This window comes from Capra hircus, chromosome 27 (assembly GCF_001704415.2).
Source record: "Capra hircus breed San Clemente chromosome 27, ASM170441v1, whole genome shotgun sequence".
NCBI lineage: Eukaryota > Metazoa > Chordata > Mammalia > Artiodactyla > Bovidae > Capra > Capra hircus.
Window position 1 is genome coordinate 39,024,311 of NC_030834.1, and position 23,086 is coordinate 39,047,396.

Below are 23,086 nucleotides of genomic sequence, written 5' to 3' on the forward strand. Positions count from 1 at the left end.
TTGCAGAGTGGTCTTGGTGGTGTTCCTGAGGTGCCCAGGAAGGACTTCTGAGGAATACTTTGAGGGCTGGTCAAACATAATATATATTACACTGAGGTTTCAATGGGAGGCTAACATGGAGATAATGAAATAACTACAACAGACAACTAGGAAAGAAGGAGCTCTGCAAACATTCAATGGAAGAGAAAACCTGGGTATAAAACACAGGTCTGCCTGGCGTGACTCACCACCTCTTCTGCCTGTACCTTCACCTCTCCCCTGACAACACCTTTTTCAGCACCAGAGAGGGACAGTTCTAAACAAAACACTTTCCAGGTTGGTGCTTCTGGGAGCACCAGGATTTTTCCTTTCCAAATCTCTCTAGGTGGTACATGCGTGCTAAGTCGCCTCAGTTGCGTCTGACTCTGTGCGACCCTATGAGTTGCAGCCCATCAGGTTCCTCTGTCCATGGGATTCTGCAGGCAAGAGTACTAGAGTGGGTTGCCATGCTCTCCTCCAGGGGATCTTCCTGATCCAGAGACTGAACCCACATCTCTTACGTCTACCTGCACTGGCAGGGGGGTTCTTTACCACTAGCACCACCTGGCAAGCCCTTTCTAGATGGTTCAGTTCAGTTCAGTCGCTCAGTCGTGTCCGACTCTTTGCGACCCCATGAATCGCAGCACGCCAGGCCTCCCTGTCCATCACCAACTCCCGGAGTTCACTCAGACTCACGTCCATCAAGTCAGTGATGCCATCCAGCCGTCTCATCCTCAGTCATCCCCTTCTCCTCCTGCCCCCAATCCCTCCCAGCATCAGAGTCTTTTCCAATGAGTCAGCTCTTCGCATATATGATACAGTCATCATTGTGAAAATCCATTAGTTATACTTTCTGCACCCTGGCGCCTATCAGCTCCTCTCTGGGTATGGGTGGGCTGACTTTGCTTTTTGAGGAGTTATGGGGACCATGGAGACCACAGCAATGGGGCCATCAAATGCCCAGAGCTGCTTCCCTGAGCTGGCCAGAGAAGAGCGAGAGGCCGTGGGGAGAAGGATTGAGATGAGGGTTCACGCCCTCGTGCTGAGTTGACCACTGTCATTTCCAGGATGTCTCCAAGGCTAGCATGGACTTTCCCCACAAAGCCAATCACACTCCAGAAGACCAGTGGTTTAGAGGTTCAGGAACAATTAAAAGAGGTCTGCACATACCACCTGAGTGCTGGGATGCAGGGTAGGCAATTTAAAAAAAGTCTTCACTTAAGTTCTAACTTTGGTGCCCATAAGCCAAAGTGCTCCGACAGTCTCTCCAGGAGAAGGCCAAGATTCCAGCAGAAGCAACTCATAATTTGATTCCCAAAGAACAGCCAAAACTCCAATGTAGGTCCTTTTGCTGAGGGGACTCAACAAAGATGCTAAGCCACAAAGTTTAAGCTGGCATGTGGACCATGTTAATTTGAAACCAGATTTCTACAACTGAGGGAAGCCTTCAAGAATTCACCACCACTGATAAAATTAAACCAGCTGGTGGGAGTCAAGACCAAATCACAGCAGTGACCACAAGGATTTTTGGTTAAAAAATGGGGATAAGATGACTCATAATTTGATTGAAACAAACAAATGAACTCTAACAATAGGAAAATTTCTGCTGCTGTTCCCTTCTTCCTGGGTGAACCCTCTGCACTCATCCCCACTTTGTGTGTGAGCCCTTGTCCCTCATCCCCACTTCTTACACTCTCCACCTCATTCCTTCTTCCTAGTTCCCCTCCGCCCCTTATTCTCACTTCCCATTTGCCCCTCACCCCTCATTCCACTTCCTGTGTGAGCCCTCACCCCTGAGCCTCATTTCCTGTGTGAATTCTCACCCTCTCATTCCCACTTGCCCCTTACTCCTCGTCCCTACTTCCTGTTTGAGCCCTCAGCCCTCATCCCCACTTCCTGTCTGAGCCCTCAGCCCTCATCCCCACTTCCTGTCTGAGCCCTCAGCCCTCATTCCCACTTCCTGCCTGAGTCCTCCTGTCTCACCCCCACCACTTGTGTAAGCCCTCACCCCTCATTCACACTTGTTTACCTCTGTACCCCCTGTCCCCACTTGCTTCTTGTTCCCACTGATTAGTCAACGAGAAGTGGATCTTAACGGACTTGTGTGAATGCATGTCATGAGGCTCTGGAAAAGACAAGGCACGTTGTCATATACTATTCCTCCCAAAGCACTGGCTCATACAAATATCCGACCACGAAGCAGAGTGAGTCAGCCATTCTATGGTGGCCCAAAGTGATGCTGTGGATCTTTATCTCATTGATAGAGAAATATCTCTTGACATTATTATTTTTTTCTTTCAAGTTGTGAGTAAAAATCCAAGCATGCAGAAGAAAAAGTCGATTCTGAATGACATGCTTTTTATAACTCGTGGCAGTGGAGCGAAAGGGGATAGGAATTTTCCACTAGCTTCCATTGGAATAGACACACATGCAAAGTCATAGGGTTAGGGAGAGGGGGCAGACCTACAGAACTGAAACTAATTATGGGAAAATGATTCAAGTCCCTTGTACTTTTACCACAAGCATTTGAAGAATCACACTGAAAATTTATTTCCCAAATTGCTTTGGTGTTCAAGTAAATTTGGCGTCTCTGTATGCTATAAAACTCGTTCAACTCTGAACAAGTGAGGATGGCAAGCATGCAAACTATAAATTACATGCAGAAATGAACCACAGTACTTTTGTGAAACTGGCACAGAGTCTATACTTCCACTGCACCAGCAAAAACAGACCGGCCCGAGGCAGCTGAGCTGCGCCACAGAACACACTCGTGCTGTGCTAGGAACGTTTCCCCTCAAGCGCTCTCCGCTCGTAAAAGTCGTTCGCCTGAAGGGACACCGTGCCCAACAAGACTTTGCAAGAAGCGTGGCTGTTTTTCCTAATGGTTTTTAAAGTTGGGAAGATATTCAACTATACTTCTTCATGAAGATCTTACATGATATACTGGTTCTTTTACTGGTTTTCCAGTAAACATAATCAAATCATAGAGGTAGCGATTAAAGGTAGTATCTGGATTGGGGGAAGGGAAGGAAGAGGGTGGACTGAACTTACCCCCTACCAAATGCAAGGTCCTATATAAGATGTTCTAAAACTCAAGTGACCCCAATTATTTATGGAATATGTCTGGTTAGCACTGCCCATCTTCTCAAACTGTGGAATCAGACTGGACACCATCACCCCCATTTCAAGTTCCATGCTGATTTTTGTACAGTACTTGCTTTTTAACAATAGCAACCACCAAAATTCCAGCTTTACTGAATGGTACAATCTAATAGTGTTGAAACCGAGCTCCTTTGAGCTACTATTTCTTCCAGTAACCGACAGATGTTAAATATTGTGGGATTGCCCTTGAATATGTAAACTATCTCCAGTTTTAGGAGTTTGTTGCAGGTACCCAGGGTGGCTTGGTACACAGTTTGGGAACCCTGATTCATTTGTCCCATTTAATTTTCAGACTAACATAGCACAAAAGGCACTTATTACCAGTGATAAATCTGAGGTTAAACAAATTGACCTGATGGCTAGTGGGCAGCTGAGCTAGGATTCACACCCAGGTATGTCTGAGTCCCCAAACCTGATCTACAAGGATGACCCACAAATGGCTTCAACAATCACACATATAACTTGTTTCCAACCTGAATCCAACAATAACTAAAATACTTTATTCCAGGTTTTATAATGCTGCTCAAAAGCCAGAGCCACTGGAATTGGAATACCTCAAAATATGATTAAATTCAATAGATCAGTTCATTTATTTTACTTTTCTCAAAGCAATTTTGTATTCTCGTCAATGGATAGCACAGCTAGTCAAAGGATAAATCATTTTCTTGCTACACTTGATGCACTGAACTCCATCAAAATGCAACCCATGACTCAGACATTTATTTATTTATTATATATTTTTAGACTAATGGGAACTGCATGAATTCTTTCTTGGTCTTCCAAGAGCAAATGCCTTTTATGCTTGATCCGGAAAGAATCAAGTTTCAGAATGTTAAATTACTAATTTACCTAACTGAATGCTTTTAACCCTCTATCTACAGCTCTCTGCAGACAGTCACTTTAAAACCACTTTTCCCAAGTTCATTTCGTTAAGCGGTCTAACCGGATGAAAGCTGCAGGCAGAGGTAAATAAAATCACTCATAGTATCGAGGGCCATAATGTCATGGTAAAATTCATCAAACATTTTGTTTTTAATATCTTTCCTTTAAAAATGTTTTCATTCGGGTCTAAAACACAGGAAGTGTATAAAATGTACTAAGCTTAAATTCACAGCTTCACGATTCCTTAAAATATGAATTTACTTCTGTAACTAGCACAGGGATCAAGATATAAAACATTCCCCGCACCCAGAAGGGTCCCTCATGCTCCTTTCTCATTGATAACGCCTCCTACTCTCTCCTAAACACTTGCCCACCAGAAGTCATTATTTTGAGTTTCGTCACCATCAGCAGTTTGGTCTGTTTTAAAACTTGATATAAATCAGATCATATAGTAAGTACTCTTCTGTGTGGGTTTCTTTTGCTTCACAGACTGCTTGTGACAGCATTTAATTTTACCAGCAATCTGGTAAGTTATTAAAAAAAAAAAAACTGAGTTGTAGTGGACTAATACATCAAACAAGTCCCAAGGAACCATATTTATAAGTCAAAATAATAATTCTGTTGCGGACAGGAAGCAGCAAAAAGTGCTCATCAAGGAATGTCATTTAGCAGTTTCAATTTGGTATCTTATACTTGGTCACAAAACATTTCAAATTCTCATGATTTGAGAAATTATATAGCCAGTCAGTTTATGACACCCTAAGGGTGTCTTTATTTAAATGGATTCCTTCTTAAAGTGAAATTTCATTCCACAATTTCTTTAGAATATAAGTACTTAATCATGTAGAAATATTGTACATTTAAAACTTCATTTGAAGCGATAACATTTTCATTTTATGGCCAAATTTTGCATCTCTATTATTACTTAAGCATTGGAGGGAAAGTAGTGAAAGAATGACATGCTCCTGAAACAAAGGATTGAAATAAACTCCCCTCTAAAAATGAGTCAGAAACAACAGCATTCCTAGAACCGGTATTTTTTAGAGAGATGTTTGATACAACATGTATTTTGTAGCAAGACACACTCTTATTTTGGGTCTGGAGGCCGTGGAAGACATAATTAGAAGCTCACTGATTTGTCCAAGGTCATAATCACTATCTGCAGTTCTTGGTGGAGTTTCTTTCCTTGGGGAAGACTGCAGCTGTCCACAGTCCTGAGGGTCTGGGAGCCGCAGTCAGAAGGGGGACGTGTGTCAAGCCTCCCTGTGGCCTCTCGAAGTGAACCACAGTGCCAGCAGCGTTAGCAGACATTTCAGTGGTTAACAGTACATACTTTGGCAAATACTTGACACATTTCTTATCAAATTTCAGAGCAAGAAATGAATTATAATTAGTAAATAAAAAACAACAACATACTATTCTATTTGCCCCCTAGCCTGGGCACTGAATATTTTTCTGCTTTTGTTGCACTGCTTTTGATTAAGAAAATAAAATTTTTTTTAATGTTGATCAGGCTTAAAATAAGTTGTTAAAATGCTTTAAAAATTCATTACTGCTTTAGAGATTAATCTGAAAAACAAAGCCTAATTAAACAAATAATTTGTATTTCTAGTGTGAGTTTAAAAAAAGAATTGCTTACCTGTAGGTTGCTTCGCTTCTGCAAAGCACAGGTAAGTAAGTATGTGATTTCCTAAAGTATGTGCACATAGGCCACTGAATTATGTAAATAAATATAAAAATATGAAAGCTTTTATAGCTTTTAACCCTTGAGAGGACTTAACCAGAGGTCAAAATAGAGATAATCTAATCTATCAGAAAAGGTAAACTTTTCCTCCTTAATGGTCCAGAAAAGCAAGAGCTTTGGCTGCTATAAAATCATAAAATTCAGGAAGCTGCAGCTATAACTTTATGAACATTAAGAGCAAAATGAAGGGAACATAGTTGTTTAAATATTTCCCAGCTTCGTTACTGCAGCAACTGTGAGCAGAGCATGACGCTGAAAGACAGCCATCAGCTCCTGCCCGCCACAGACAAGGCACCGTCACACACTCCGCTCAGAGAGGCGTCAGTCAGTGGAGATGGTATGCAAATAAATGTATGTTGAATCTATTTATTCAAATCCATTGTAAAGTAGATAGAATGGTGTTTGGGCAAGAGAATACGAACGGTTCAGAAGAGCGCTATCACGTGTACCAAGAAAACACAGTTAAGAACATGTTCCTGCTGATGGTGGGTCAGTAGTCCATCTCATATACAAGGGAGGGAATACTTGATCGCTAAACTTTCATGCAAATTAATCCAGTGTATTTTGGGCACCTTCCAAAACTGTCCTGGAACTCTCTCTGTTGGAATTCCCTCCACCTTTTGGTTTGCTAGCAGAGGAGATAAAGCAGCAGAAAGGCTTGGCCGGGGTCTGTGGGGTCTGTTCTGGTGCGCGGCTCTCAGCGGGGCGTGCAGGGCCAGGCCGGGTTCTAAGATTCTCAAGCATTCCCATCTGCATTCCCCCCACCTCCTTCTTTTAAAGAAACAACACAAGCTTCCTGCCTTCCTTATAAAGAGCTAGTTTGTCGTGAAGGTATCTTCTAGACAAAAATCATTTAAATTCCTTTAGACTTTCCCCTTTCATAGCCGTCTAGCTAGTAATTATGGCGGTGCACATTTATTTCATGTTAAAAAACAAAAGCCTGCTGCAAAGATGATCTCTCTAGAAGGCTACCCAGGAGTTTTGCAAGCGCACATGATACAGAAAGAGCAGAAAGTAAACAGATAAGACACAAGTAACATTCGCAATCTGAACACTTCCTCCCAGAAGTGAAAAGAAATACTGCTAACGGCTTAGTACCACAGTTTTCAGGGGTCGACAGTACACCAGTGCAGTGATAGGAGTCTCAGAATGGGCGCTGGGTCTCCAGGGATTTTTCACTCCAATACCAGCTAGCACTGGGATGCAGGTTCTAGAATCCTCACTCATATTCTGGCGAGTTCAACAATGTCCCTGATTTCCAAAGTCTTCCTCCCCATACGGCGTCTAAAGGTCTGTCACCCACAGACAGGTGACAATGGGTGGATATATCTGCATCTACATTCATCTCCACATGTGAGGATGTGTTTATATTAATAAATATACATGTTCATGATATATATATATATAATGTTTCAAAGGTTCTGCCTGCCATAGAAAGACACTGAAATACTGACTCACTTCACTTTTTTCTTGGTGCATCATAATTTTCAAAGGCAAGAGTGTTTTAGAATCATTGAAAAACAAATCCCTAGTATGTGTGTGCTCGGTCAGTCAGTCGTGCGTAACTCTTTGGGACCCCATGTACTGGAGCACTCCAGGATTCCCCGTCTTTCAATATCTCCCGGAGTTTGCGCAAACTCACGTCCATTGAGTTAATGAGGTCATCCAACCGTCTCATCCTCTGTCATCCCCTTCTTCCCCTGCTCTCAATCTTTCCTAGCGTCTCCTAGCATCAGGGTCTTTTCCAATGAGTCAGCTCTTCCCACTGGTGACCAAAGTTATTGGAGCTTCAGCATCAGTCCTTCCAATGAGTGTTCAGGGTTGATTTTCTTTAGGATTAACTGATTTGATCTCCTTGCAGTCCAAGGGATTCTCAAGAGTCTTCTCCAACACCACAGTTTCAAAACATCAATTCTTCAGCACTCAGCTTTCTTTATGGTCCAACTCTCACGTCTGTTCGTGACTACTGGAAAAACCATAGCTTTCACTAGACGGACCTCTGTCAGCAAAGTGATGGCTCTGCTTTTTAATACACTGTCCAGGTGTTTTTCATAGCTCTTCTTTCAAGGAGTAAGAGTCAACTTCATGGCTGCCACTGCCCCCAGTGATTCTGGAGCCCAAGGAAATAACACCTGTCACTGTTTCCACGTTCTCCCCTTCTATTTGCCATGAAGTGATGGGACCAGACACTATGATCTTAGTTTTGTGAATGTTGAATTTTAAGCCAACGAGACTCTCCTCTCTCATCCTCATCAAGTTCCTCTTCAGTTCCTGCCTTTAGAGTGGTGTCTTCAAATCTCTTTCCCAGAGCTGAATTTCAATGAATTTCCCACTGTAATAATCAACAATTCCTTTTACAAAGGAGAGAATAGTTGTATGTTCTCTTTGCATCTCTGTAGGAAGCATCACTTGCATCTCCCAGGCTGAGAACAAAAGAGCCCAGGAACCAGAAACCAGACCAAAGCTGGCAGGAGTCAGCAGGCCGTCTTGTGTGTGGTCGAGCACTTGCTGAGGTCAGAGCGAAGTTCCCTGACTGCTCGGGCCTGCCGGGCTCCTGCTCGACCTTCCGCACATGGTGATCGCGGCCTCGGTTTGGTCTCTGGCCCCAGCCTTTCTCTAACCTGTTAGCAACACTGCCCTTTTCGAAGGGCTGCTTCCACGACAGCTGTTTCCTCCGCAGCACCACCAAGCCACAGAAGTCAGGGCTGCAACCCCACAATCCCACACGACCTGGGCCTCGAGCCCCTCACCTGCGTCACAGGGTCCACAGGCCTTGGGGAGGCACGTGAGTGCTCCTCCCGGGGTTTCTGCTCTGTGAGTGAGGCCTGGAGGTGCCCCCCACTACCAGGGACCACTCTGGAGGCCTCGGCTGGTTCTCTGGCCCCCCCCTTGTCCAGGCAGTCCCCCAGTGGGCATTAGTCCCACAGACCCAGCTTCCTGCTGGACCTCCAGCGCCTCCTCGGGGCCCCTGCGGTGCAACCTGCAGCGGGATGGGAGTGCTTAATCCAGGCGGAAAGGTCTGGAATGCATTTCCTGGGGGCCCTCAGAAGAGCCTGGGGGCTTCTCACCAGGGGCCGCTGTGGTGTCCGAGGGAGTCCCCGTGTGTGAGCCAGCTCACTCTGTCTGGCTTCCCTGGCCTGCACCCCCAGACGGGTCCCCGAGGCCTCTTCCTAAGAGACCTACCTGCCGTTGTGCTTGTCTCGGGCTCTGCTTTGGGGAAACTCAAGCCAAGGTAGCTTGAGAATCAAAGCTCATGAAAGAAGCATGCGCATAGGCGTATGTGTGTGTGTGAGAAAGCACTCTGTAGCTGTTACTGCTGTGACTGTTCTTGCTGTTTATGAGTGTACATATGACCTTACAGGATCTGCTACATATTATTTGCTCCATGACCGACAAGTATCTGCAAGGTGCTGTGAGCCAGGGCTCTGGCAGATATTTGGGTAAATATGTATGTACCTTCAAAGTCCTCTTAAAGCTGCATCTTGTGTAAAACGTGACCCCTTTTCCCATATGAAATGTCCCAACGAATTTATGTTGTTATACCAACCTCGTTATGCTTGCATATATTTAAAAACGGGATGCTGCTGATGAAAAACTGCCTTTCTATTGGTAGGAAATGACTGGAATATTCGGAAGCGAAAAATACGTTTTCTCTTTAGAATTTGGACTGATGGTAAGGGTAACACAGAAGAGGCAAAGAGACAGTATATCTAAGCTAAACAATGAAAAGGAACACAAGTGACACCCACAATAAAAGCAAAGACATAGGAACCCAGATACACTGGGGCACTCAGATGGTTACAACTTTATCTGTCCCAGGAGGAGGGGCACAAGCTGTGAGCCTCAGTTCAGCAGCAACTGGTGCCCGTGGCTCTGCTCCTTACCGTGTCTTGCAGTTTACAGGCAGCACCAAGCAAACTTTTAGTGTCTTTATACTAGTAAAAATAGGAACAGGGTTATCTAAAAACACAGGATCAGCAGAATGTCACTCATAAATGACAAACAGAAAAAAGTGGAAAAGGCCAGAACAAAAGAGTTATAGGTAGGAAGTGCTCGAATGATCCTCCGTGGCGTGGGTCCACGTGGTTATTTTGGTGGCTGCAGGCAGGTTTGTTTATCAACTGCCCAGAAGGCCTGTGCTGCAGGGCCCCGCCGCCCTGATATCCAGACTGCTGGAACTGGAGGAGGGCAGAGAGGGAGACTTCTGGAGCTGACGGAAGGCAAGTGGCTTTGATGTGGGCTCTTCTGGGAGACATGAATTCAAGTGTGGCATTGATACGAAGAGGACTCAAAAAGACTCCCTAGCTCACGGGGCATTTGAACATTGTCTCCGAAGGGTGGGGCTGTTCCTTCACCCCCAGTTCCCTGCAAGGTTTGAGGCGACAAAGGTTTGCCTAAGACCCATATCCCCCAGCCTCTCCCCTTTAACCTCTGCTGAGGACACAACTGCTTGGCCAGTAAGATCTCCAGATCTTACAAAGCAAAATAAAACAAGCCTTATAAGGGGGGAGAGGAAAGCCCAGCTTTGCCACTTCTCTGTCTGAAGACCTTGAAACATGTTTTGGTTTCCTCATGACAGGGAACCAAGAACATTAGGTCAGAAGCCTTCCAAACAGAATACCCCTGGATTTAACACTCTTGCATTCAAGTTTTCAAGCGAATTATAGGAGTAAATGTTCTGCTCGTTGTCACTAGGGCATATGGCTGGAGAGTGATTACAGGATTTCTGTATCCCAAGCAAACAAGAATGCAGACCTGTAGTGTGAGGAGATTTAAACAGCAACGAGACAGAAATGAAATGTTTTCAACATCAAATCACAACATGCAAGCATGTGAGGCTCTTTGAAGAGAGCATGCAGTGGTGTAGGGGCTGACTGCACGAAGGGAAAGGCCTTCTGCAAAGATGACACAGGTCAGAAGGATGAAGGAGGTGGGAGGGATAAAGCAGCCTCCGTGTCTGGTGCCTCTACGAGGCAGGTGTGTGCAGGAGAGTGAGGCGTGGAGATTACGGAGCACAGGTCAGGAAGGGTGTGTGCTGCACATCAGCTCAGAGGCCCAGGCGCTGCAGAGCGCAGGAGCTGCGGGGGGAAGGAGCCTGCAGTAAGCGCTGACTCTCAGGTCGTGGGGCCAGAATCAGGGGCTGCATGGCAATCTAGAAGACAGAGAAGGGCACACCTCGGGTGGGAAGAAGGGATCAAGTCAGAGGGATTACCAAGGGAGGAAGAGCATCCTTTTGGATGGGAAAGAGAGAACAGCTAAAGTATCTTGTTTCTAAGTTGAAGTGCTACAGAATAAAATGTTTCCAAGAAAACCTCAAGTTGTTTGTTAATTGCCTAGGGAGATTAGGTCGTCCAGATGGGCAAAACCTAAGGAACTAAAGGGCATCATCAGGACATGGAGCTCTGTTTAAATAGAAGTGATCAGACGTCCCTTGTGGCTCAGTGGGAAAGAACCTACCTGCCAATGCAGGTGACGTGGGTTCAATCCCAGGTCCAGGAAGATCGCATGAGCCACGGAGCAACTAAGGCCCCGCGCCACAGCCACGGATCCCATACGCCAGCTACTGATCCCACGCGCCACAGCCACGGATCCCACGCGCCACAGCCACGGATCCCACGCGCCAGTTACTGATCCCATGCACCACGGAGCAACTAAGGCCCCGCACCACAGCCACGGATCCCACATGCCAGTTACTGATCCCATGCACCACAGAGCAACTAAGGCCCCGCACCACAGCCACGGATCCCACGCGCCACAGCCACGGATCCCATACGCCAGCTACTGATCCCACGCACCACGGAGCAACTAAGGCCCCGCACCACAGCCACGGATCCCACGCGCCACAGCCACGGATCCCACGCGCCAGTTACTGATCCCACGCACCACGGAGCAACTAAGGCCCCGCGCCACAGCCACGGATCCCACGCGCCACAGCCACGGATCCCACGCGCCAGTTACTGATCCCACGCACCACGGAGCAACTAAGGCCCTGCGCCACAGCCACGGATCCCATACGCCAGCTACTGATCCCACACACCACGGAGCAACTAAGGCCCTGCGCCACAGCCACGGATCCCATGTGCCAGTTACTGATCCCACGTGCCACGGAGCAACTAAGGCCCCGCACCACAGCCACAGATCCCATACGCCAGCTACTGATCCCACGCACCACGGAGCAACTAAGGCCCCGCACCACAGCCACGGATCCCACGCGCCACAGCCACGGATCCCATGCGCCAGTTACTGATCCCACGTGCCACAGAGCAACTAAGGCCCTGCGCCACAGCCACTGATCCCACGCGCCAGTTACTGATCCCACGTGCCATGGAGCAACTAAGGCCCTGCGCCACAGCCACTGATCCCACGCGCCAGTTGCTGATCCCACACACCACAGCCACGGATCCTGCGTGCCACAGCCACTGAAGCCTGTGCCCCTAGATCCTGCGCTCCACAACAGAGAAGCCCCCGTGATGAGAAGCCCTTGCACCACCACTCGAGAGTCGTTCCCGCTTGCTGCAACTAGAGAAAGCCTGCACAAAGCAAAGGAGACCCAGTGCAGCCAAAAGTAGATAAATTAAAAAAACAGTAGTGATGAGCAACATCAAAATCTCAAAGTTAGGGATGGGCTTTGTACACTATCCATGCATTCTTTTCCCCAGCCAATTTCAAGATTACTTTCCTTTTGGTGCAAAAAAAATGATAATCTTGGTGAGAAGGAAGACAGCCAGGAAAACATTTTGGTGTGTAATCAATCTGCCAGAGTTGCTTCGAAAATGGGCTTATTTTTCCTGTCAAACCGGATCTTTCCAAATGTTGGGGGAGCAATGAAAAACCTCTGGACATATTTCACATTAAAACAATACATATATGTCTATGTTTTGCTAAAATATTTTCCTCTGGCTGCTTGAATTTCGATGTGTTGCCAACTTTTAAAAGATGTTGTTTGGAGTGCAACTCTTACAAATAAAAAATAATATCAAGCAAAAAATCTACACAGCTTATAATCACAGCAATAGCCTTACAATGTTAATTCGAGTGTGGGTAATCCATATGAATCCAAAGGAAAGAGAAACAGCTCAAGGACCCATACTTGGAAGCGTGTTTGGACCACCGATTAAAACGAGGACATGATGAATGTCCACGCAGTCCTTTCTAGTTTGTAATGGGAACCTTTCCGAGGCGCTTGGACCCACAAATCAGAACTGCTGCCTAATAATGTTCAGACATGAGGGCAACGTCAAACATCCCTGCAAAATATGAGTGCATGAAGCCACCCACGTGAAGCGAGAAAGAACCCTGTCCCTCCCTCGGGAGGCTCGAGTGTCTTGAAACTGTTTTGGTAAGAGCAGCTGAGCGCACACGGCGAGAGCGGGAAACGCTGCGGGCTGCCAATGGGAGGAGAGATCTCACTTGCCCCATGTTCCTTCTCGTACGAAGACTTCCTTATGTTAAGAGTGCAATTTCACTGGGCCGATTTCAGTTATTTCTGGGCTAAAGTTGAAGGCAATTAAACAGAGGGGATACTAAACAGAAAGATGTATTGGGGCAATAAACTAGAAAATAACTAATCTATCAACCTCAAGAGATGGGAATTTTTAAAACACAGCTGTCGGCGTGGATTAACCAAACTGCTTCATTCCTAGATCTGGTCTTATGCTGATTTAGGGAAAGGCTTCATTAAATGGGAAATTTTCACACTGTATAATGAACATTCAGAGTCTTTCTCACTAAAAATTACTGCTAGTCTTTGGAGTGAAAAAGATTCTTTTGCCTTGATGCTCCCAGGAGATAGAAATCATCAGTGGTAATCTTCACATCTAGGCTTTTCTGTGAGTAAAAATGACCCCTTTGGCTTCCTTAACTGCACGGTAGGTGGTCTCCCTCTCTTTTCTAAGGCCCTGAGAATCTTGGACATTGAAAAGCAGGCTCACATTAGTTTTGGAACATACCACTTTGGCTGTTAAAAGGCAGAAAGTGGGGTGTGGCCTCTGGGTTGAACTACCAGTCTGCCCCAGAGTCCAGAAGTGCCCATGTGAGTAAGAATGGGTACCTGGGTCCGTGGAAAGAGGTGAGCAGAGCAGCTGAGACGTGGGAGCAACCAATATGCGTCAGCTAGACTTCAGTTATTAGAGTTACTATGGCTGTTACTGTTACTTTTGTTCTGGGGAGTAACTATATGCTTTTAAAATTTAAATTAAAAAAAAAATTTTTTTTTACAATGTTGTGTTGGTTTCCTCCATACAACAGTGCAAATCAGTCACGATTATACCTGCATCTCCTCCCTCCACCCCGCCGTTCGAGCCCTGCAGTCATCACAGAGCCAGACTGGGCTCCCTGTCCTGTGCGGCAACTTCTCAGCAGCTACATTTCACACGTGACAGTGCATGTATGCCGACGCAACTCTCTCCATTCGTCCCACTCTCTCTCCCCCTGTGCCCACAAGCCCATTTTCTACATCTGCATCTCTATGCCTTCCCTGCAAATAGGTTCACCAATAACATTTCCCTAGATTCCATATGTACATGCATTAATATACTGTATTTATTTCTCTGACTTACTTTACTACGTACAATAGGCTCTGGGTTCATTCACCTCACTAGAACTGACTGACATTCTTTCTCTGCAGCGGCTGGGAAATATTCCGTTATATATATGCACAGCTGTCATGTTGCCCTTTTCTCTTATAACCTTAATTTCACTGTGTCAAGTGTGAAAGCACAAAACTTGTTGAGAATCAAAAAAGAATCTAAGACTGAGTATTCCTGCTTTCCTCTTCTCCCAAAGATTTCAGGTGGTTAGCAGTTGGGTCAGTATCACATAGACTTTTACTTTATACAGTTGCATATATTATATACATAAAAATGAATGATGTAGGTACACACTATATAGACATGTATAAACACGTATATAGATCTGTAATTTTCCCTCTAACATACACTGATATGTATGCTTTTACACGAGATGTGCACACCTCATAGACTTTGTCATCGTAGAAAAGCTGAAAAATAGTGACTTAAAAAGCATTTATATCCTATTGTTTTCAAGCTTACAGAAAGATATGGCCATAAAGTTAAGAAATTTTTTTTTAAAATTTAGGTCTTTTATGTCTTTTGAAGTTCTTGAATCTAATTTTAAATTGCAACTTGACTTTCAAATATCGAGTTATAAACAAGCCTCTCGTGTCTCTTGTTGACTGTAGCCACGTTTGACTTGTTAGTTCTAGTCAGGGTGGGGGACGATCAAGGATCCATTTTCCCCTTCTAGTTATGTGATTTAGAATGACGGGAGATAGAACTGCTTCTATTTAGCTCTTAACTACAGAAACCAATGAGAAGATTAAGACTTCTTTCTACTAGTTTGTAAATTACTACTTCAGCACATGGACTTAAACCAAACTCCAGCTTGAGTGTATCTTTAATAGTTCCAAATTTCCCAGAGCATGTCTTTCTGAATATTATCTTTGTTGGGTGTTAAGAGTAACTAAGACAACTCTTCTGGATGATTTACATAGCTTTAACTTTAACCTCAAAAATTCCATTATTCCCAGGGTAGTGGAGGAAGGGGGGGAATGAGAGGCAGGCAGAAAGGGGTGGGGGAGGAGAAATTACAAACTTCTATCCATGAGTTATTTTAGATCATTATTTAAATTGTAAAAGTTACAATTTTTAAAAGGCGAGGGAGATTAAAAAAGGCAAGAATAAATTAAGAAAGACTATAGACCTTTCGGCACAATGCCTTTAAAAATATAGCTTAATTAATCCTTGAAACGTTCCTCTTGACCAAACCGAAACCCTATTATATATATGAGGACTCTGTGGTTCTCTGAAAGCCGAGCAGCCTACCTAGAGTTCACAGAAAATGGAGGAACAGTTGTGCACAGACTCCTCACATGTACCTGGCTGGTCTGCATTTGTATTTAACTGTGCATTTTAACTGCCACAGACATAGGCATCTAGACCATGGCAGTGAATGAGCTTCCCAACGCTCTTGCACACAAGCGAATGTTAAAATGAGCTGGCCCACCCATGGTCCACAGCAACTCAAGGCAGGAGAACCATCCTGACAGTCCCGTGAGATGAACAGACGAGCATATGATTAAATCTGCCTGATCGGGAAAATGACGAAACCGTGGAAAACCACAGGGAAAACCACAGAGAAACTTAACAGGTCTAATGTGTGACGAACGCAGTAAGAGGGAAGTTGGTGGGGGCAGTGGTCTTTATGGAGTGTGGCCCTGAGTTACCCAGAAAACCCAAAGGTGTGTCCTTCCTCGTGCTCTAGCTTAAGTGTCTTCTAAAGCCTGTATTTCAAGAAACCACCGTCCAGAACATGCTAGAAAGTGATGCTCCCTTACACCAAATTTTCATTTTCTGCGTCACAGGAACGCAACACACTGAAACCCCGTGGGCCTACCTGCCCGATGGCAGGTCACCTGCCTGCCGCTGGGCTGTGGTTTCACCACCGGGTAGACTTCTCGGGCTGCCTAAACAGTCTGTCTCCCACACATGCTGTTACTGAGCTGCTGGATTTTGAGTGACTATAAAATCATGCTGTTTTTTATTGCTGGTGATAAAAAAAAAAAAGCAAGATTTCCCCGTATCAGAGCAAGGCGCACGTCTTCCAAGAGATGGTCTAAAAGGCAGGGAAATGAATTGGGAACACAATGTCTGCGCGTTTGACCAGTGACTGTCTTTCTGACGCTTGCTGTTCTCTAGCTTGAGAATTACATCCAGGACAACATGAAGAAAGAGATGGTGGAGATGCAACAGAACGCAGTGCAGAACCAGACCGCCGTGATGATCGAGATAGGGACCAACCTGCTCAGTCGGACTGCAGAGCAGACCCGGAAGCTGACGGACGTTGAAGCCCAAGTAAGCAGGGGAGCAGGCGGCCCAGAGTGGCCCAGACTGACAAAACCTAGCACAAAACCGTTCCCTAATGCCACGAGGGAGAAGCAGGGAAAGCTCCAAAAGGCAGAAGAAAGGATGACTTGATAAGCAGTGAAGAATTTGTGTCTAGACAGAAATTAAAACCAGGAAATATATATTTTTAATACTGACATTAAATTACGTTTATTCTACTGAGGACATTCAGACCAGTTTCACATTATTCACACTTGCTACAAGATAAGAGCTCCATTGTCTTACTGGTGCTTTCTGGACTCTAGACGAACTTTTCAGTTCTGAGCCCTTAACGTTTTTCTGTACTTGAGGCATGAAGAGCAGAGGCAGAGTGCTGGAAATTTTGTTCTTAACCCCATCTCTCGAGTTACGGTGAAACCTAAGTCTCATAGAACTGCCAAAACAATCTGTGGTGTGAGTTTATACAATTTGTGGTGTGAGTTTATAGAGAAGGAAGCAAAGGGAAGAGTAAGAAGCAGCAGCTGAGGCTCAGAGAGGGCTTAGCTTTCAGCCCAAAGACCTGAGTTCCACGACTAACCCAATGAATGAACCGGAGCGAGGCACCAGCTTTCCGCAGGCCTCCGAGGTGGTGACTCTGAACTGGAGAGCTGGCCAGTTCCCCGTGAGCTTTAAGGTTCTATGAGCCATCAATTAATGGCAGGAAAGCAGAATATGAACTATGAAAATATTAGAAGAATAGCAGCAAAGCAATAGAATGAAGTTCGTCTGGAGCCACGCTGGATGGCCCGCCACAGGTGACCCAATAGAAAGACTCCCGGTGGGCAAACAGTGCTGTTGGGGGATCTATGGAGAAGCTCCAAGTTCAAGATTCACCACTGGTAAGACGGCCTGCTGGGTTCTAATCCTGACTTCTTTATAGGCTTATGAGGAGTACCTTCCTACCATGAGTTATAAGTAATGCTAAAAAAAAAAAAAAAAAAGTAGATTTAACTGAAAACGGTTCCCATGACATATTATTCCTGTGCAATCTTATGATTCATGTGCTCCTTCAGCTAAAGAACCAAGACATGCCCAGCATCAGCCAGGAGGTGATAAGGGAGAAGAGAAATCATGAGCCTTCCAATCGAGGCAGCCCATGTTGAGAAGGGCGCTGGTGTTCGCCCATCACTGCCCCGAGAACCGCTGGACAAGCAGAGAGACAGCAAGGGAGGGGCAGGAGAAGAAACGATTCTTAGCTGAGTACAGAATAAGACGTTCTTTGCTTATCAAATATCTCCACAATATCAGAATAGTAAATACAGACATTTTATACAATGGATCACGAGGTACTCAAAATTCTTAAAGGTAAATTAAAATCTAACAAGTTAAGACACAAACATCTAGAAGTAAATGTATAAATATACCCATGGTTAACTATTCAAACAGATTAGTAATATTTGAGTCACACGCCCACCTTCTGAGAATACAATTGATGAACCATCAAGCCCTCCAGAAAACAGTCCTGGGGCCTCCCGGGTGGCGCAGCGGGTAAGAATCTGCTTGCCAACGCGGGGGCCGAGTTCAATCCCTGGTCGGGGAAGGCAAGGCTCCGCATGCCCACACGCTGCAGCCACCGGAGACCGCACGCCCGCATCCTGTGCTCCACCCGAAACAAGAAAAGCCACAGCAGGAAGAAGTCCACACAGGGCGACGAGGAGCCCCTCGTCTCAACCAGAGAAAGCCACGCACAGCCAAGAAGACCCGAATACAATGCTGCTTATGTTTCAGGTGAGAGTAAGAAAAAAGCATCAGATACAAAGCAATAATGGAAACCTTGGCTGTCCTCTGTAAGTTAGACTCACTAGCATTTAATGAGATTTTGTTGAGTCACATGATTTTTTAAAAAGATCTATTACAAAACTAGGTGGAAAACAGGAAAATAGGAAGATGGCTGGAAAGAAAACGGCCTCTACTATCTGACTAAACACAATAAGAGGCTGAGCCTAATCAAAGACATCGAGGGACCAAATTATGCATCAACTTACTCAGGTATCTGGTGGGCAGTGACTGTGTGAAGCTGGTTATTCAAATATGAAAGGTTCTGATTGATTAGAAGATTCTTCGAGCCTGTCAGCGTGAGAGACTATTAAACCAGACTGTGAGGCCTGAGATCTTAGACACAATAGAAAACCACGAGACCTGGGTAATGTAGAGTCACCTGCAGCTGGAGGCCTTCGGAAAAGTGATGGGAAAACATGGCATTGGTCCTGGATCAGTCAGGACCCAGCGGTTGCCCCTCCCCTGCTGAACTCACTGAGCTCCCTTAGGAGCAAAATCAAAAGTTTCCAATTCCTTCTCTCAATAACCAGTGCACATTGTTGGGGCCCACAGAAGATGTAGGCCCTATCTATATTCGAGGTGTTAGTATCCAGTCACACCTTGGGGCTGGCTGGGGTCTTTACTCATGCACAGAAGAGTAGTCATGGCAGGAAGGCATCCAGCTTTGAAGACCAGGCTGTCCCTAAACCCGTGTGATGGGGCCATGCCAAGGCGTTCATGAATGACACAGACCCCAAGCAAACAATGCTTCTTTCAAGGACCCTCATTCCGGCCAACAATTCTGCCTGACACTTAACACATGACGTCACATCCTGAGTAACCATGACACAGAGGACATGAGTCACCGCACTCTTCCTGCTAAAATGCAGCCAAAGGCGAAAGAATTCATTCTTGAAGTTGTCGGCACACAATGGAACAGCGATACTGCACGTGGTGTGTGTCAGAAAGGCCCGCAGAGCGAGACCCAGCTCCTGCTCCATGCTGATGCTCTCGTTTCCTGAAGGGCTGACATGACTTTTAAAATAGGAAAAAGAGACATGGAAAAGGAAAGGGAGGGAGACTAAACAAGTGACTACAAATAAGGAAATGCCAGGCTAAAAGCGAGCTGTGCTCTTACAGAATGGAAGCAGGCGGCTCTCAACACTGCACTGATGCAGGGATGGGGGCAACAGCTGTCTCGAGAGAAGGAGATGCCTCTTTTCATTCATCAACCATTTCTGCTATATTAAATATGACCATTTTATGCTCCTGATTACTCCACTGTGTGAAATGACAAAACAGGGCAGAAGAAGAAAATGAACATTATATTATTTGACACCACTCTCCAGAACTATTAAATCCCTTCCAAAATAACATGGCGAAAAAAAAATGTTTAGCACACTTAAGCATTCCACCACAACAAACCTTTTCTGAAAATGAAAAATATGTCAAAATAAGATACTTGGATAAATAAGGAATATTTTATTTTTTCCTATAATTTAGATGACTTTGTATCTAATTTTAAAAAATACTAAGTAGGAATTTTATTTTGTTACATTTAGGTATTAAATCAGACAACAAGACTTGAACTTCAGCTTCTAGAACACTCCCTTTCTACAAACAAATTGGAAAAACAGATTTTGGATCAGACCAGTGAAATAAGCAAACTGCAAGATAAGAACAGGTAATAAAAATATAAAGAGACGTATAATCCAGAATCATACACTGTCTAGATATGAAAGCCTATTTCAAGTGATTATTAACTATAAATAAGCACAGCTTTCAAAATGCCGAATTTCCTACTGTACAGTGCAAGGATCAGGAGTTGACGGGAACGTAGGGAGAGGGTTTGGAGAAAAACACCAAAATGGTATCACCTTCTAAAATAGTCCTTGATTTTTTTTTTTTTTTAACATTCTGGGCCTCTTAAAGATCCTCTTACATGAATCCTCCAAATTTTGCCTCAGGATTTTACATCAATCCACAGAAAACTACTACTGAGGCATTTTGAAATTAACAAGTTCTTTGCCTCTGAGAACTTAGTTATTTCAATGAAAACTACACCTTATTGTAAACCAAAGCACATTTCATGATGCAATGTCTATTTTTAAAGCATATGCTAAAGTAAAAACAAAAGTTAATATTAAATACAGTTATGTTAATATCTAAATAAAATGTTAAAAGCTCTCAAAAAAAAACTGATACAAAAACCAAGATTATGGGTGACAAGTGGGGACTGTTTTCATAGGCTTACTCAGGTGGGGACGTAGGAGGGTAATTCTGTTCACATTCCGGGTGTGTGTATCTCCTTGTTTCTAATCAGGACATGCATCTACGACACGTAACAACACACTGTTACACAACTACGTAATTCTTCATTCACAGCCAAAAATGATGGCCCACTTACTGTCTCATGATCATTCTTTCCTTTCATTGAGAACTAAACTGAAACAATTCTGTCCCGTGGGTAACAGACTAAATCCACTGAAAGTTTTGAAAAGCAAGTAGATTTTTTTTTGGTAAACTTTTAATTGGGTGAAAATTGTTTTACAGTGTTGTACTGGTTTCTGCCATACAACGCCACAAATCAGCCATAGTTATACATGGATCACCTCCCTCCCCTCCCGCCAGCCCAGCCCTCTCGTCGTCCCAGGGCAGCGGCTGGGCTCCTGTGTTATGGCGCACAGCAGCTTCTCGCCAGCCACCGAGCTCACGTGCGACAGTGCACGCACACGTCAGTGCCGCTCTCTCCGTCCGCCCCACTCTCCCCTCTCCCCACTGTGCCCACACGCCCCTTCTCCATCACAGTCTCCACTCCTTCACTGCAAATAGCTTCATCGACACCATCTTTTCTCTGTATTCCATAAATAAGCATTAATACATGATACTTTTCTCTTTCTGACTTACTTCACTCTAACAGGCTTGGGGTCACTCACCTCACTAAAACTGACTCAAATTCCGTTCTTTTTTGTCGCTGAATAGTATTTCATTGTATATATGTACCACTATCCGTTCATCTGTACCAAGTAGATTTTTATTCTAAATATTTTAATGTTTCACATTTCTCTCTTATGAAAAGTAATACAGCCTTATTTAGTGTTCCCCTGAGTGGGACACTCTGGTGCGGGACGTGGTTCCCGCCTTAATTCTTGTGTTAGTATGCTATGGCGCTAAAACGATCACTTACATGTGTCAGTTATGTTACCCAGACAACTACTTTATAAATAGTTTTCAAATGGCATTGCCTTTTGTCTAGATAAGTATGCATCTAATTCTCAATGCAGATACACTGCTTAATATTTTCACTTATCACAATATGCAATATTTTTAGCCTGAATTGCTGTGAAATGCAATCAACAACTTTCACTACGTTTTTTAATCATTCATAATGTGATAATTTGATAAAATTATTTCGTATGTTAAAGCTTTACAATGTATACAATAGTGACTCCAACCACACAGGAAGCGGCTGTGTTTCCTGATAATTCTTGCTTAAATGATCCTTCACATTCCTCCCTAACCCCCTTAACCCTACAGGTTCCCCTGGTTAACTGACATTTGACCAGTAGTGTGCTTTTCCAATAATTTCAATCCACTTTTCGTGTGAGTTATTTTTACCATCAGATTCACCAGGGAAGCCCCTATTTATGAGTTATTTTCAAACATCACAATATTTTCTCCATAAAACCACTCTGCTGAACAAACATCTCTAACAAACTAAAATCCTACATCACTTGCAACAGCAGAGCTCCACACCTGAATTGCAAATATCTAGCTCAAACCTGGTGGCACAGGGGTAAAGAATCCGCCTGCAATGCAGGAGACGCAAGAGACTCAGGTTCAATTCCTGAGTTGAGAAGATCCCCTGGAGAAAGAAATGGCAACCCACTCCAGTATTCTTGTCTGGAAAACTCCATGGACAGAGGAGCCTGGCAGGTACTGTCCATGGGGTTGCTAAGAGTCAGACATGACAAAGCAACCGAGCGCACACACCTGACTCAGACCAGAGCCACAGAACTGTTTCTGACGACCTGCCATAGTGAGGATACTGAAAGACGTAGCTTTTATCAGCGGACTTACAAAAACCATACATAACGAATCTACACCTGCAGAAGAATAACCTTTTCAGCAGCTGCAGAGATCATGTTCTCTTTTGACACAATATGAAATGAAATTGCAATAATGTGTTTCTTTTCTCAACAACTTTAAATAAATAATAAGGTCGTGTTGATGATTTTATAGCGTTCAGTGAGTCTGGCATGCTGTCTTCAGGTTCCTTAACATTTGAGGCTAGCCTAAGACATGGGCTAGCCTAAGGTTTCAGCTGCAGATTTCATCATTACAAAAACTCGTGAATGTGTCGCACATTTGACAGACCATATTTTAAATTATCTTCAATAGTTCTCACAAAGTGTGATCGCTTTCTTCGTGGAACATGAAGTACTTAATTCTTTTCCATTGAAGTCAAAGTACTTAATAGCATCAACATCTTCCTGAAAATAACCATGAGATGAAGTTGAAAATTACTATACTTTTTTCATCTTATCATTTCTTTCCTTCTAAAAATAAATGATTTAGGGGCTACTTACACCAGTTCAATTAAATTACAATTACCGATATA

The 23,086-nt window shown here is 44.3% G+C and overlaps 2 protein-coding genes across 4 annotated transcripts in view; one reads left to right on the top strand and one right to left on the bottom strand.

The window, feature by feature from the left end:
* The window catches only part of MCPH1 (microcephalin 1), a 229,369-nt gene that overhangs the window by 86,867 nt on the left and 119,416 nt on the right, over window positions 1-23,086 (bottom strand). The gene's annotated exons all lie outside the window — the stretch shown is intronic.
* ANGPT2 (angiopoietin 2) overlaps window positions 1-23,086 on the top strand; it is a 56,443-nt gene that overhangs the window by 14,565 nt on the left and 18,792 nt on the right. Inside the window, exons 2-3 of the mRNA XM_013975359.2 lie at window positions 16,522-16,677; window positions 20,028-20,149. Coding sequence (XP_013830813.2) covers window positions 16,522-16,677; window positions 20,028-20,149 — 278 coding nt within the window. The remainder of the gene's footprint in view (window positions 1-16,521; window positions 16,678-20,027; window positions 20,150-23,086) is intronic.